Source organism: Saccopteryx bilineata, chromosome X, assembly GCF_036850765.1.
Source record: "Saccopteryx bilineata isolate mSacBil1 chromosome X, mSacBil1_pri_phased_curated, whole genome shotgun sequence".
Lineage (NCBI taxonomy): Eukaryota > Metazoa > Chordata > Mammalia > Chiroptera > Emballonuridae > Saccopteryx > Saccopteryx bilineata.
This window is the reverse complement of record NC_089502.1, coordinates 115,417,951-115,434,935: the sequence shown is the minus strand read 5'-3', so window position 1 is coordinate 115,434,935 and position 16,985 is coordinate 115,417,951. Positions and strand designations below refer to the sequence as shown.

Here is a 16,985-nt window from a genome sequence, read left to right as displayed (position 1 = left end):
ATAATCTTTTAGAAAGAAAGCCTCTTCCATAAATGGTGCTGAGAAAACTGGAAAGCCACATGCAAAATAATAAAACTAGATACAGTTTGTCCCCACAAAAATTAATCCAAAATGGATCAAAGACCTAAATATATCTGAAACAATAAATTACGTAGAAAAAACCTAGGTACTAAACTCATAGACCTTGGCCTTAGAGGACAGTTTATGAACTTGACCCCAAAGACAAAGGAAATAAAGGGAAAAATAAACGAATGGGACTATATTAAACTAAAAAGCTTCTGCATAGCAAAAGAAACTGACAACCAAACAAATAGGCGGTCATTTAAATGGGAGATGATATTTGCAAACAACAGCTCTGATTAGGGATTGATATCCAAAATATATAAATAACTCAAAAAGCTCAGCAATGAACAAGCAAATAATCCAATTAAAAAGTGGGAAGAGGACCTGAACACATTTATTTTCTTATTAAAGTAAATATTGTAATAGTGAACTTTTTTATGTATGGTAAATTTTTCTATTTAAATTTTTTGCTTAATTATATTTATTAGGGTAACATTGGCTAATAACATTGTAACGTTCAGGTGTACGATTCTGTAATACATCATCTGTAGATTGTATTCTGTGCTCAGCACCCTAAGTCTAGTCTCCCTCCATCACATATTTGACCCCCTCTACCTTCTTCATCCACCCTCAGGCCTCTCTGTTAGCCCCCAAATATGTGTGATACCATATGGTTCTTTTTTTATTGAGATCATTTTTGTTGATTCTCTGAATTTGCTGCATTCCTTCTAAAGTATATACATATTAAAGCTCTTGATGAATGTTTCAAAAAGGCTTTCGTGAAGATTTGTACTCTTTTGCCCCTCCTTCAGTACAAACTGTAACCAGCTTTGAAGTAAAGAAATTGGGTATCTTTCTATGTGATTAAAAGTATATTATTTCCATTTTTCTTTCATTAATTGCTTACAGATTACCGATTTCTATCTTTGCTATTATATATTTCTTATGTAAATTATATGTTCATGAACTTTGCCATTATCACTGAGGTTTTGTATTCTCAGATGAATAGCAGTGCTTTCTCTGCAGTAGTTCTCCCTTATCCACAGGGGATAAGTTCCAAGATTCCCAGTGGATGCATGAAACCACAAATAGTGCAGAATCCTATGTGTACTGTTTATTTCTGTACATACATACCTATGATAAAGTTTAATATATAAATTCAGCACCATGGAAGGTTAACAACAATAATGAAATAGAATAATTATAGCAATACACTATAATAAAAATTATATGAATGTGGCATTATTGAGTAAAATAAGAGTTATGTGCACATGTGACACTGTGACAGTCGATCTGCTAATTGTGATGGCTACTAAGTAACTAACAAGCTGGGAGAATTTACAGCATGGATAGACTGGACAAAGGGAAGATTCATGTCTCAAGCAGGATGGAATGTGATGCCATGAGATTTTATCACACAATTCACAACGTGCAATTTAAAACGAATGAATTGGCCCTGGCCAGTTGGCTCAGTGGTAGAGCATTGGCCCAGCATGTGGAAGTCCCGGGTTGGGTTCCCAGTCAGGGCACACAAGAGAAGTGACCATCTACTTTTCCACCTCTTCCCCCTTCTTCTTCTCTCTCTCTTTCTTTCTTCCTTTCCTGCAGCCATGGCTCGAATGGTTTGAGCAAGCTGGCCCCAGGCACTGAGGATGGATCCATGGCCTGATTCAGGCACCGAAATAGCTCATTTGCTGAGCAATGGAGCAGTGACCCCAAATGGCCAGAGAAACACCCCATAGGGGGCTTGCTGGGTGGATCCTAGTCAGGGCGCATGCAGGACTCTGTCTCTCTGCCTCCCTCCCTCCCTACCTCTCACTTAAAAAAAGAAGGATGAATTATCTATAGAGTTTAGAGAGCAGGACTAAACTGTATTTCCCCCCACAGGTGATATATTGTCTGTAGAAAATCTAAAAGAATTGATTTAAAAAAGTCTCTTGGAACCCTACTAAGATTTCAGGATGTAAGGTTAATATACAAAAGTCAACAAATGGTTTTTAAAATTAAATACAAAATGCGATTTATATTGATATTAGCAGTCTCCAAAATGAGACTCCCATGTTAACAAAATATTTACAAAATCTATATGAGAGAATCTATGAAACTCTTTTGAAAAGAATCAAAGAATATTAAGTAAATGAAATGCTAATACATGCTCACATCTAGGAAAATACTGTCAAGATGGCTGTTCTTTCCAACTTGATCTAGAGATTTAAGGCAGCCCCCGTGAGAGTTTTAGCATGTTGTTTTTGTGGATATTGGCAGATTGATGCAATGTTTATATGGAAATGGAAAAGACTGACAGCAGCCAACACACTTTTGAACAAACACAAAGTTTGAGGACTGACACTGTCTGACTTCAAGCTTTACTACAACAGTACAGTAATCAATAAGTTTGGTATTGGAAAAAATATGGACAAATAGATCAATGGAATAGAATAGACAGCCCAGCAATAGACCCACAGGAATGCAGACAGCTGGTCTTTGACAAATGAGTATACAAAGTGCAATTCAGGAGGGTAGTCTTTTCAAAATTTGTTGCTTAACAGCTGGACATTCACAAGCAAAAATAAAGAAGAAGAAAAGGAAGAAGAAGAAGCAGAATCATACATGTTCCTTAAATTATTCACAAAAATTAACCCCAAAATGCATCATAGACCTAAATATAAACTTCGAAACTATAAAACTCTTAGGTGATAACAGGAAAAAATCTAGATGGGTTTGGCAATGACATTTTAGACACAAGAATAAAAGCAAGATCCTTGAAAGAAAAAAATTGATAAGCAGGTCTTTGGTAATATTAAAAATATCTGTTTTGCAAAAGGCACTGTCAAGTGAAAAAACGACAACCGTCTGGCTGGGCGAAAAATATTTGTAGAAGACATAGCTGAGAAAGAACTGCTATCCTAAATATAGATAACTCAGAAATTCAAGGAGAAAACAAAAGAATTAAAAAATGCGCCAAACATCTGAACATATACCTCACCAAAGAAGATATACAAATGGCAAATAAGCTTATAAAAAATACTTCACATATATCATCAGGAAAATGCAAATTAAAACAACAGTAAGATACCATTACACACCTATTAGAATGGACAAAATCCAGAATGCTGCCAACACTAAATGTTGGAGACCATGTGGAAAAACAGGAACTGGTGGGAATGCAACTGCTGGTGAGATTACATGGCTAACAGGAGTGATACATTACTTGCTATGATGGGAGAGGGCATTTGGTGGTTTCTTAAAACACTAAACATACTCACTATACAGTCCCTCAAATCGTGCCCCTTGGTATTTTTCCAAAGGAGTTGAAAAATGTCCACATGAAAACCTGTATACAAATGTTGATGGTGGATTTGTTTATAACTGCTAAAGCTAGGAAGCAACCAAGATGTCCTACAGTAGATGAATGGATAGACTTTGTTACACTCTGCCAGTGGATTGTTAATAGCACTAAAAAGAAATGAGCTGTTATGTCAGTTACCGATCCCATGGACCTTAAGTTTATATTACTAAGTGAAGGAATCCAATCTCAAAGTCTATATACTGTTTCACTTCAACTGTATGACATCCTGGAAAAGGCAAAACTGTGGAGACAATAAAAAATCAGTGGTTTCCAGGGAATGTGGGGTGGGGGAGAGATTTGAGTAGGCAGACTACAGATTTTTAGGGCATTGATTCTCTTCTCTATGACACTGTAATTGTGGATACATAACATTATGTATGCGTTTGTTCAAATCTATAGAATGTACACCACTACAAGAGATCCCTGATGTTAGCAGTGGGCTTTGGATTTTAGTGTTGTGTCGTTGTGGGTTTATCAGTTATAAACAAATGCACCTTTGCAGTGAAGAAGGGTGGTAATGGAGGAGACTATGAATGCATGGGGACAGAGGGCATGAGGGAAATCTCTATACCTTCTGTTCAGTTTTTCTGTGAATCTAAAATGTCTCTAATAATAAATCTATTAAAAAGATATGGTTTGATTTGCATGTCACTAATAGCTAGTGAGGTTGAGCATATTTTCATATATCTGTTGCCATTTTGTATGTCTTCTTGGGAGAAGTATCTGTTCAGGTCCTCTGCTAAGTTTTTCATTGGATTGTTTGTTTTTTCGCTGTTGAGTCATATGAGTTCTTTATATATTTGGGATATTAACTCCTTATTAGAGTTTTTGTTTACAAATATTTGGTTGGTTGCCTTTTATTTTGTTGGTTTATTTTGCTGTGCAGGAACTTTTTAGTTTGGTTAACTCCCATTCACTTATTTTTGTTTTTATTTCCCTTGTCTTTGAGTTCAAATTCATAAAACCCTAGGGCCAAGGTCTATACGTGTGGTACCTATGTTTTCTTCTATGTATTTTATTGTTCCAGGTCTTATATTTAGACCTTTGATCCATTTTGAGTTAACTTTTGCCTATGGTGAAAATTACAGTCTCGTTTCATTCTTTTGCATTTGTCTTTTCAATTTTCCCAGCACCGGTTTTTGAAAAGGCTTTTTTTCTCTATTGTATGTTTTTGGCTTCATTTTGAAAATTATTTACACACACACACACACATATATGTGTGCACACACATACACACACATATAAAATGTATGTATGAGTTTATTTTTGGGCTCTCAGTTCTGTTGCATTGTTCTGTATGTTTGTGTTTCTTCCTGTACCATACTGTTTTGATTATTGTCACTTGTAGCATAATTTGAATTCAGGGAGTGTGATACATACCTTTGGCTTTGTTCTTTTTTCTCAAAATTGCTTTGGTTATTCGGGGTCTTTTGTGGTTCCATATAAACCTGATGATTTTTTTCTTCTCTTTCTTTAAAAAAAATGTCATTGGGATTTTGATGGGGATTGCATTATATCTGGATATTGCAAATCAAACCACAATGTGATGCTGCCTCACACCTGTTAGAATGGTTATTATTGCCCTTACTGGTTTGTTCAGTTTGTTAGAACATTGTCACTGTATGCCAAGGTTGTGGGTCTGATTCCCCGTCAGACACATACAGAAATAAACTGATGAATGCATGAATAAGTGGAACAGCAAATCAATGTTTCTCACTTTCTTTCTCCCTCTCCCTCTCCCTCTTCCTCTCTGTCTGAAATCAATAAAACAAAGATAAATTAAAAAAAAAGAATAGCTATTACCAACAAGACAAGTAATAAGTTTTAGAGAGGCTGAGAAGAAAAAGGAACCCTTATTCACTGCTGGTCAGAATGCAAACTGGTGCAGCCACTACAGAAAACAATTTGGAGACTTCTCAAAAATTAAGAATAGAGTTACCATGTGACCAGGCAACCCCTCTTCCGGGTATCTACATGAAAAATTTGAAAACATTTATTCACATAGATATATTCACCCCTATGTTCATTACAGTATTATTCACAGTGGCCAAGACATGGAAACAATGAAAGTGTCCTTTGGTAGATGATTGGATAAGAAAGATATAGTACAGGGGTCGGGAACTTTTTTGGTTGAGAGAGCCATGAATGCCACATATTTTAAAATGTAATTCTGTGAGAGCCATACAACAACTTGTGTACGTTATGCATTATCCAATAAAAATTTGGTGTTGTCCCGGAGGACAGCTGTGATTGGCTCTAGCCACCCACAACCATGAACATGAGCAGTAGGAAATGAATGAATTGTAATGCATGAGAATGTCTTATATTTTTAACATTATTATTTTTTTTATTAAAGATTTGTCTGCGAGCCAGATGCAGCCATCAAAAGAGCCACATCTGGCTTGCGAGCTATAGGTTCCCGACCCCTGATATAGTATATATATGCTATAGAATACTATTCAGTCATAAGAAAAGATGAAATATTGCCATTTGCAACAACATGGATGTATGTTGAGAATATCATGCTAAGTGAAAAACGTCAGACAGAGAAAGTTAAGAACCATATGATTTTACTCACATGTGGAATATAAAACTGAAAGCAACAAATGAACAAGAAAAACAAACCAAAACTCATAGATACAGGCAACAGTTTGATTGTTACCAGAGAGAATTGGGGTGGGGAGATAGTAAAGGATAAAGTGTGTCAAATATATGGTGAAGGAAGAAGATTGGACTTAGGCACACAATGCAATATACAAATATTGTGTCATAGAACTGTACACCTGAAACCTATATAATTTTATTAACCAATGTCACCACAATAAATGTAATAATTTTTTTAAAAAGATATGCCAGCAGCTAATATCTTCTCTAATGTATTTTTACAGACCACCAATTCAAACCTTCAGTAAAATAGCCATCTTCTTTTTTCATGTATGAATGTTATGATATGCAATCTACATATTTCCTTTAGTCCCATAATTTTTCCTTCTATGTTTCTTTTCAGTTCTGTACCAAATTGGTCAGGCTCTAGTATGGAAGTCATTTTAGTTTTGTTTACACTTTTCTTAGCTCAATAGTTCTTACATTAATATTATTTTATTGTCTCAAGGTTTTTTAATTTTACTTTTATTACCATTAAAAGTAAAAAGTTGGAATTTTATAGATATGATAAACCAAGATATTCTAAAAATGTTTATAATTTAAGTTTTTGTCTGGCTGGGAATATCAAAATAGAAAATAATTCTGTATTTTATTGCTTCCTGTTGAAAGGTATAATTAGAATCACCTATGAGCTTATATCAATTACTATTTTATCAGTCTGTTTACTTTCTTCTCATAGTACTGCAATCACCAGTGAGATTATCCAACACTGATTTTATGTTTGATATTCCATCACATACTGTATATCCCGAGACTAAGGTCACAAAAACTGAGGTATGTATGGTGCAGTTTACAACTGTTTTTCTGATGATAAATTTTAGTTTATTGAGTTAATATGAAGCATATAAGAAAACTTTCATTTTCAGAGAACTTATATATATATAATTTGCACACACACATATATATATATCATATTTTTCAGAAGTATGTATATACAGGGTAGGGAAAAATAGGTTTATAGTTCATATGGAAAATAATACAATGACTAATAAGTAATAATACAAGACTAGACTGTTTTCACATATTCACAATTGTAAAGCTACTTTTGCTCTACCCTGTATGTTATGTGTGTATGTGTGTATATATGTATATGTATACCTCATATTTCTTGGAAGTCATTGTGAAAGTATACAAACACTCATAAAGCCATTTATTTTAAATATGTATATATAAATATTTTGAATAGAACCAAGTTATCCCTGTCTCCTTATACGAATGGAAGCTGTGATTAAAATCAATATGAAATATGTTTCATACAGGTAAGGAAATGTGGTTTAAGGCAATGATAAAACCTGAAAAAGTGTAGCTAGATAATAAAGTGACTTCTGTGATAATCTACTTTTTCCTTAATAGGTATTTCTGCCTGTCTTCTAATTATAAATATATCTAGAAAGAAAAGTAAGAGAATTCATAAGAAGAACTCATTTATATACTGTAGAAATTTGTATTTGTAGTTTTCTTTTTTTCCTTGTACATTGCTTTTCCTAAAATACATTTTGAACCTTTGTAGCTTGAAGACAAATTATCAGGAGAAAATATTTAATATTGTATCCATAAAATAATAGCTGAGTGTATATGCAATTGTTAGAGAATAAAAGATCTCTTCTGAATTTAAAATGTGACTGTTTCAAGCATAAAAGTAAGACTGTCATATAACTTCAAGGATGCAAAGACCTTGTCAACTTTAGTCAAATGAATTGGTTTGAATTCCAGACAAAAGCAATCCCTTTATTAGCACAAGCTTATTTTATATAATTGTAATTTTATTCACTTGGAATCTTGAGAGTCATCTCTCTTGATTGAGAAAGGACTGACCATTGGCCCCACAGAGAAGGAACTGTGAATCTAATACACTATTTGGATTTGGCATTAATATTTACAAAGTCAGAATAAAATATATAATACAGAGAGGTCAAGATGTTTATGTAGCAGAATTAAAATATGATCATATATAATATATTATGTGTAAAGTGATGTGCATGATATAGACAATGTGTATGTGAAGATTAAGTTGACAAAACAGTTGGGAATGGTAGGAGGAAGAGGAGTGAAACCTCTTAGATGGTGAAGAATTAAAGGGAATTGTGTAAAGATGAGAGAAAATGAACTAAAGCTGTAAATACATTGTTTAAAATTTCCAGGTGACTGATGGAAAAATTAAAATAGCACAAATATCCAAAATTGAAAGGTGGAAAGAGGAGTGGAGGTAATGCAAAGGAGCTAGATCCTAGTCCTCACTGGCGGGCAGTCAAGACATGATATCTGAATCTGATAAATCATGAAATAGTCATGTGGCAGGCAAAATGATGTCCTCCAAATTTGCTTAATCCTATTTATTTATTTATTTATTTATTTATTTATTTATTTATTGTATTTTTCTGAAGCTGGAAACAGGGAGAGACAGTCAGACAGACTCCCGCATGCGCCCGACCGAGATCCACCTGGCACGCCCACCAGGGGCGACGCTCTGCCCACCAGGGGGCGATGCTCTGCCCCTCCGGGCGTCGCTCTGCTGCAACCAGAGCCACTCTAGCGCCTGGGGCAGAGGCCAAGGAGCCATCCCCAGCGCCCGGGCCATCTTTGCTCCAATGGAGCCTTGGCTGTGGGAGGGGAAGAGAGAGACAGAGAGGAAGGAGAGAGGGAGGGGTGGAGAAGCAAATGGGCGCTTCTCCTGTGTGCCCTGGCCAGGAATCGAACCCGGGTCCCCCGCATGCCAGGCCGACGCTCTACCACTGAGCCAACCGGCCAGGGCCTGCTTAATCCTTGATCCCCAGAATTTGTGAATATATTCCCTCTTCTTGCAAAAGATACTTTGCTGATACGTAATGTGATTGAACTTCTAAGTTACAACACTGTAATATAAAAAAATTGTGTTGTTTTAAACCACTATGTGGTATTTGTTAAGGCAGCCATAAAATAACCTGAAGTCATATCAGCATCATGTTTAGAATAAGGTGCAACTAGGTATTTTAGAAAATCTAAATTAGAGTTGTCTAAAACTGTTTGCTTCTGAGAAGCAGAACTGTAGAAGAAGTAGGTTTGAATGGGAGAGCTCTGTTTTTATGAGCATTTTTGAGCTAGCTGTGTAACCTATGTCCAATATTATTTTGATAAAATTATAAAACATATACTAAACAAACTAAACAATGTTTCTCTATAACTAACTGTATTGGTTCTATTAGGATAGAATATGGAAAGTAGATATTATTTTAGATATCCTATACCATTTCTTCAGTTTCATAATGGAAAAATGATTCATATAAATAGTATGATTTCATGCTCACCTTCTGTTTTAAAAGATGCTGTTTTAGGAATAAATATTTAAGTGCTAAAATATTCAGAGTAAAATTGATTCATTTTTCAATTTTAAACATTTTAAAATAATCATGAAGCCTGACCAGGTGGTGGCACAGTGGATAGAGCATTGGACTGGGACGTGGATCCCCACATTCCAAAACCTAAGGTCACTGGCTTCAGCAAGGCCTCATCTGGCTTGGGCATGAGCTCACCTGCTTGAGCGCAGGGTCGCTGGCTTGAGCATGGGATCGTAGTCATGATGCCATGGTCACTGACTTGAAGCCCAAGGTTGCTGGCTTTAGCAAGGGTCATTTGCTCCACTGTAGCCCCCTGGTTGAGGCAAATATGAGAAAGCAATCAATGAACAACTAAGGAGCCACAACCAAAAATTGATGCTTTTTCATCTCTCTCCCTTTCTGTGTCTGTTCCTATCTGTCCTGCTCTCTGACTCTCTCTCTCTGTTTCTGTCAAAAATAATAATAATAATAAGAAGAATTATGCATTAGAGAGAAAGAAAATACATTATTGTGCTGTGGTCGCAATAGTATGGGTCATTCTGTACTCTTCAAACTTTTGAAGATTAAAGTTAGTTAAAAACTGGTTTAAGGTTTTACTTTAATGGTATATGTTGCATTGGAAAGATAAGTCTGCACTCAGTCATCCCCATATTGCCCAGATTTATCAAAACATTACAGTGCTGAGAGGTTCTGTATTTTTTCACAGTCCTTTTTGCAATGGTAACAATTTATACAACTATAGAACATTTTTCAAAATGAAGAAATTAACATTAGTACAATATTAAGTAAACAGCACATTCTATTTGAATTTCACCAAGTTTTCACTAATGTACTTCTCTAGTCCCAGAGCCCAATCCAGGATTCTATATTGCATTTAATTTTCTCTGATATGTGACAGGCCCTCAGTCTTGCTAATTTTTTTACTACCTTAACAATTTTAAAGAGTACTGGTCTGACATATTATTTAAAATGTTCTTTTTTTCCCTTCCTTTTTTCCTTTTCTTTATTTTTACTATTACTAATTTGTGTCTAACTTGTCTTTTGTGCTATTTTTGCATCTGCTTTTTTCTTCTATGGACAGCATAAAATCATTCTTCCAAATTACAGTGCCTAATCTTAAATATGGGTCATCTTTGGAGCGATCTGTGAATTCATTTCTTTTCTTTAAATTGATAGATTTCACATAACATACCATTTGCCGTTTTAAAGTGTACAGTTCAGTGGTTTTTAATATGTTCACTGTGTTTAGCCACCATCACCACCGTCTCATTTCAGAACATTCCCATCACCCCCAAAAGCTCCATGCCTACTAGAAGTTCTGTTTTCGGTTCTCTTGGGCGTATACCTAGAGTAGATGTGCTGGGTCATGTGGTAATTTGCTGCTTAACTTTGGAGAAAGTTAAGCAGCTAAATAAATGTTTTACAGTGAATTCCTTTTTGTTAGTCACTTACCCTGATGTCCTTCATTGTTCATCCTTCTACAAATACTCATCCTTCTCTGGTTGGTTGTGTCAATTGTGGTGTTCTATGATTGATGTGAAGAGGAAACAGTATATATGTATGACCTCTGTGGTGAGGTGCTACTTGAAGTAGCATGCAAAATGGCTGGTTTTTGTTTTGTTCTGTTAGTCTGAAACTTGTCAGGAAATATGTATTTAAAGACCTTCACATTCCCAGAATTGTGGTATGCAGATTCGGGTATGGTTTCTGTGTCTATTCTGCCTTCACCTTGATAAATTGCCACATTCTTGTTTTCATCTTCTTGATGATCATGATACCACAACTTGTTACGTATATTTCTATTGCAAGCCGTCATGCTAAGAGCTTTACATGTTATTAATTTAATCTTTACAGTACACTTCTGAAATGGATATTTTAAATCCCTTTTCACTTGTCCAGAGCAAGGTTTAAATCAGTGAAGATCTTCCACATTGCCGGAGGTTGACAGGACAGCAGGAAGGTGATGTTATTCTGGGGTCTCCCAGACCTTAGAAAGGTTCCTGTATGTCTACTCAGTTGTGGCTCTTTTCAGTCCAGTTGTCCTACTGGAGAAACTTGGTATTTGGAAACCAAGATTATACTTTATCAAATAAAAAGGGAAAAAGAAGAATGCCTTAGACAAAACCACCACATAGTTTCAATATATCTAAAAAATATGAGGAGAAAAGTGACCACAGAAGCAGCATGCACCTTCTAAATTCCTTAATATTTAAGTGTAATATTTGTTATAAGGTGCGTTAGGAAGATTATTTCTTATTTTCAATTTAGTATGACATTGTAATGTTGTCTCTTACATGTATGCATCATAAACCAAAAAAAAAAAAAAAAAAGACTAATGATTATTGGCTTTTAGATCCCCAAATAAAAAATTCTTCTCCACGATTTATTATGGCTGTAGCTTTTCAAATGTGGAAACGGTTTAGAGCCTCAGTGGATTTCCTTTGCTGTGTTTGGTGCCAAGGGAAATCACCGATTGCTTAGGCAGCAATGGTGTAAGCTGTAACAGCATTTCCTTAGATGAAAGCTTGGTCACATAGTAGCATGCAGCTCTACTTTATGAAATATCATATGTTTTCCCAAAATGCTTATAGATTTTAATATTATTTGTGGGAAGCTTTACAAAGTTAAATCTTGGCCCTGGCCAGTTGGCTCAGCCTCAGAGCGTCAGCCCGGCGTGTGGAAATCCCAGGTTTGATTCCCGGGCAGGGCACACAGGAGAAGCGCCCATTGCTTCTTCACCCTTTTCCCTCTCCTTTCTCTCTTTCTCTTCCCCTCCTGTAGCCAAGGCTCCATTGGAACAAAATTGGCCTGCGCTCTGAGGATGACTTGATAGCCTCTACCTCAGGTACTAGAATGGCTCTGGTTGCAATGGAGCAACACCCCAGATGGGCAGAGCACCGCCCCCTGGTGGGCATAGCAGGTGGATCCCAGTTGGGCACATGATGGAATCTGTCTCTCTGCCTCCCCGCTTCTCCGTTCAACAAAATACCAAAAGATAAATCTTATGCAAGAACATGAAAAGGCAAATCATGAGATAAGAAATAAAATTGGCCAATTAGTAAATAAAAATCTGTTCAGTCTCTAGTTGTCAAAAAATGTAAACTAAATTGAGATATAAATTCCATTTATTTATTTATTATTGAACAGGTGTACACGTATGGTACAAAATTCTACAATACAAAATTATATGCCATTATACAATAAAAAGTATATCTCCCTTCTCCTATGCTGTTTTCCAGCTACTCCGTTCTCCTCCCCAAGGACCACAACCATTTCAGGTGTTTTATAGGCAATTTTAATGGTTGTCCATGAACGTGAGAGTGTGTATTCATATACACTTACACATGTATGTATTATATATATATATATATGTGTGTGTGTGTGTGTGTGTGTATATATATATATATATACATATATATAAATAAAATACATCCATATATAACCCTGTACACCATGTTCTACACATTGCTTTCCCTCCCCATAACAGTTCTTGTAAATTTTTCCATATTGGTTCATATATAATGATGTTTAGATCCCGACTAGACCAAGTTCTTATTTTCCATAGGTTTTGAGAATATCAGGGAGGCAAAACATTCTTTTTGTCACATCATGTGAAGGGGGTACATGATAACAACATGACTTTAGTATATATATCAAGTTTCCATTTCTTTCCTTTCCACACTCTATACTTTGGAAGTGAGTTGTTCATTTCAGCCCATACTCAAGGGGTATAGGGTCAAGCTCAACCTCCTGGAGGAGAATACTTTTTGGAAATTTTCTGTAAGAAAAAGCATTCTCTCCATTTGTTTATATATTTAATTACATAATATGTTGCTGTGAACTCACATATATTTATTTTATACTGTCAGTTATAACTCAGTATTATAATTTATTTTTTAGCTAAAATTGTTTCAACTTTGGCCACTAAGAGCTCTTTCAGATTGGACCTTTGGCATATTCTCATCATTATGATTTTAAAGCATTCTCTTATTCTCTGTTACTACAAATGGCCCAGGCCCATCTTTTATTTTAATTGATTTTCTTTTTGAGAAAGAGAGAGAGAGACATGAAGGGGGGGGGGAGAGTGAGAAGCATCAACTTGTAGCTGCTTCACTTTGGTTGTTCATTGGCTGCTTTTCACATGGACCTTGACTGGGGGGCTCAAGCCAAACCAGTGACCTCTTGCTCGAACAAGTGACCCTTTGCCCAAGCTAACAACCTTGAGCTCCAGCCCTCATCTTTTGGGCTCAAGCCAGTGACCTTGGAATCATGTCAGTGATCCTGCACTTAAGCTGGTGATCCTGGGGTTTTGAATCTGAGACCTCAACTTTCTAGGTCAACACTTCATCCAGTGCACCACCACTGGTCATGTTCATCCGTTTTATTTGTTCAAGCTCTAGAATTAGTCTTTTTGCTGAGAAACATCAGTCTATTTTATGGGGAATGGTATTTAGAAACCCAAGATCTGTGCAGTAAGAGTGCTATGTGCTGCTGGGATGTTATATGTTCTAGACACTTTTTGGCAAATAGAGCAAGGAAATATTTGTGTGTATACTAACCCACGAATACACATATATCTATGATTGTCTATATAGTTCTATTTATCATCTATCTACCACATACATCTGTAATTATCTGTCCATCTATCTTTTGTATGTCTATCTTCTTCTTTTACTCTCTCAATGTGAATTCAAACAGATTTCCAGCTGTGACTCTAATTCAGCATGGCAAGGTTCATTCCACTCTTTCTTGCTTTTTTTTCACTCCTTTCTCTGACAGAAATCTGTTTCTCTTATTTATTTAACTGTGTTTTAACCATAGTGTACTAGTAAAAAGATTCATATTTTTTAACCTATAGCCTTTAGAATGCTAACACATTTACCAATTATAGTGTTTATAAAGAGGACCTTTTTGTGTTTAGCTTTGTTAGCTTTGTAGTTTCCAGTCTAACTGTAGTTTTCCAAAGTTAACTTTGGCCATTCCTCCTATTTCCCAATAACATCAGTGAGGTTATTTTATACTTTTGTAATATAATTTGTCATAGTTTGCAGTTCATCCTGGGAATCCCAACATCTTGGTTGATTTTTTAAAATTTACATACTTTTAAGTTCATGCTTTATATTATATAGTTCTAGTTCTATGGGTTTTGAAAAATTTATGGAATAATTTTTCTACCACTTCAGTGCCATACAGAACAGTTTCATCACACTAAAAGTTCTTTGTGTAACATCTTTGTAGTCTACTGTTTCTCTTCACACCAGCACTTGACAACCATTGATTTTTTTTTCTATCTATATAATTTTGCATTTCCAGAGTGACAGGTAATTAACTTAACTATATAATTTGTAGCCATTTGGGTTCTGACATCTTTGATTTAGCAAAATATATTTACATAATCATTTATCATTTTATGAATATATCACTCATTTATTTTGTGTGGATGTACCACAATTTATTTATGTACTCATTAGTTAAAGGAAATCTTGTTTGTTTTTTTCTAACAGTGTTTGGTGATTATGATCGAAGCTATTATAAACATTCACATACAGCCTGACCAGTGGTGGCACACTAGTGGACAGAGCATCATCCTGGAATGCTGAGGACCCAGATTGGAAACTCTGAGGTCACCAGCTTGAGTGTGGCATCATAGACATGACCCCATGGTTGCTGGCTTGAGCCCAAAGGTCACTGGCTGGAAGCCCAAGGTTTCTGGCTTGAAGTCCAAGGTCACTGGCTTGAGCAAAGGGTCACTGGCTTGGCTGGAGGCCCCCAGTAAAGACACATATTAGGAGCAATTGAGAACTTGAGTGCCACAACTATGAGTTAAAGCTACTCATCTCTCTTCATTTCTCTCTTTTTTACTCTCCCTTCCCCTCTCTTGTAAAAGCAAAACAAAACAGAACAAAAAACAAAAGACATTCACATGCAGATTTTTGTATGGACATAAATTTTCTGTTCACTTAGGTAAATACTTCAGAATGGGATTACTGCCAAACTGTCTTCCAAAGTGGCTGCACCATTTTGCATTCTCATAATTACAAACGAAATTGTATGTTACTCTGCATCCTTGCTAGCTAATGTCACTATTTTGGTAGTTTTGTTTAACCTCAGTCTCTTATCTTTTGTGTACTTTACATAGTTGTTAATAAGCTATGAAAAAAATTATCCTTTTGTTTGCCTGACATCACTTTTAAAACACTGTATTTATGATTATCACATTATTATTATTATTATTATTATTATTATTATTATTATTAATTAAGAGAGGCAGGGAGGCAGAGACAGACTTCTGCACGTGCCCTGCTCAACCAGGATCCACTCAGCAAGCCCCCTACAGGCTGATGCTCTGCCCATCTGGGGTATTGTCTGTTGCTCAGCAAGGCCACAGCCATCCTCAGTTCCCAGGGCTAACGTGCTCAAACTGTTTGAAGGGAAGAGAGAGAGAGAGAGAGAGAGAGAGAATGAGAATGAATATGGGGAGGGGTAGAGAAGCAGATGGTTGTTTCTCTTGTGTGCCCTGACCAGGAATCAAACCTGGGACTTCCACATATTGGGCCGATACTCTACTGCTGAGCTATCTGGCCAGGGCCTATGATTATCACTTTTTGTGTGTGTGACAGAGACAGAGAGAGGGACAGATAGAGACAGACAACAGGAAGGGAGAGAGATGAGAAGCACCAATTCTTTGTTGTGGCACCTTAGCTGTTCATTGATTGTTTTCTCATATGTGCCTTGACTGGGGGCTACAGCAGAGCCAATGACCCCTTGCTGAAGCCAGAGACCTTGGGTTCAAGCTGGTGAGCCTTGCTGAAACCAGATGAGCTCATGCTCAAGCTGGCAACCTCAGGGTTTCAGACCTGGGTCCTCCGCATCCCAGTCCAACACACTATCCACTGTGCCACTGATTGATCAGTCGTATGATTATCACTTTAATGGCGTCACTTCATTCATAGGCTCATCAACTTGGTATGGTAATGCCAACTAAATTTCATATTGCATATTATAATATTTATAAATTGCTTCTTTTATGTTTTCGGTGTTAACAGGATCTTGTCTTACATAATTTCTCAACACGCATTGTGGATTGGACTCTGGATATTAGTAAAAGTAGTAGACTTTTCCAACGTGGCATATTCAAATTTAGTGAACTGGATGGGTTTCTACAACCAGATGAAGAGTATAGTATTTCCATAACTTTTTGTCCACGTAAGTAGTTTTTCCTATATTTGTTGTTGATATTTCAGTTTATCTACCACATTGTTTTATCATGTATACAAAATTTTAATTTTTTGTTATATGTTTTTAAAACAGTTTTAAGAAGTTTCTTACTAGAATTTTCTGTTAATCATCCTAAAAAAATGGCTCCCAGTGATTCTCACCTACTAGTATTAATTCCATTGTAATCCTCTCTCAAATCAAATAGGGCTGATATATAGCCCATGGGATATTGTGAATGCAATAATTATGAATAATGGTGGGATTCAAATAATTAACAACCGATACTCTGCCCTAATGACCATTGTAAGTATAAAAAGAAGATACATCAAAAGGTAGTTTATTATTTTATTCATTTCAAACTTAAATAAGAACAAAAA

At 36.0% G+C, this 16,985-nt stretch overlaps 1 protein-coding gene across 1 annotated transcript in view; it reads left to right on the top strand.

Moving 5' to 3' along the window:
- The window catches only part of CFAP47 (cilia and flagella associated protein 47), a 374,219-nt gene that overhangs the window by 93,663 nt on the left and 263,571 nt on the right, over positions 1–16,985 (top strand). Inside the window, exons 23-24 of the mRNA XM_066250539.1 lie at positions 6,756–6,850; positions 16,437–16,596. Of these exons, the coding sequence (XP_066106636.1) occupies positions 6,756–6,850; positions 16,437–16,596 (255 nt within the window). The remainder of the gene's footprint in view (positions 1–6,755; positions 6,851–16,436; positions 16,597–16,985) is intronic.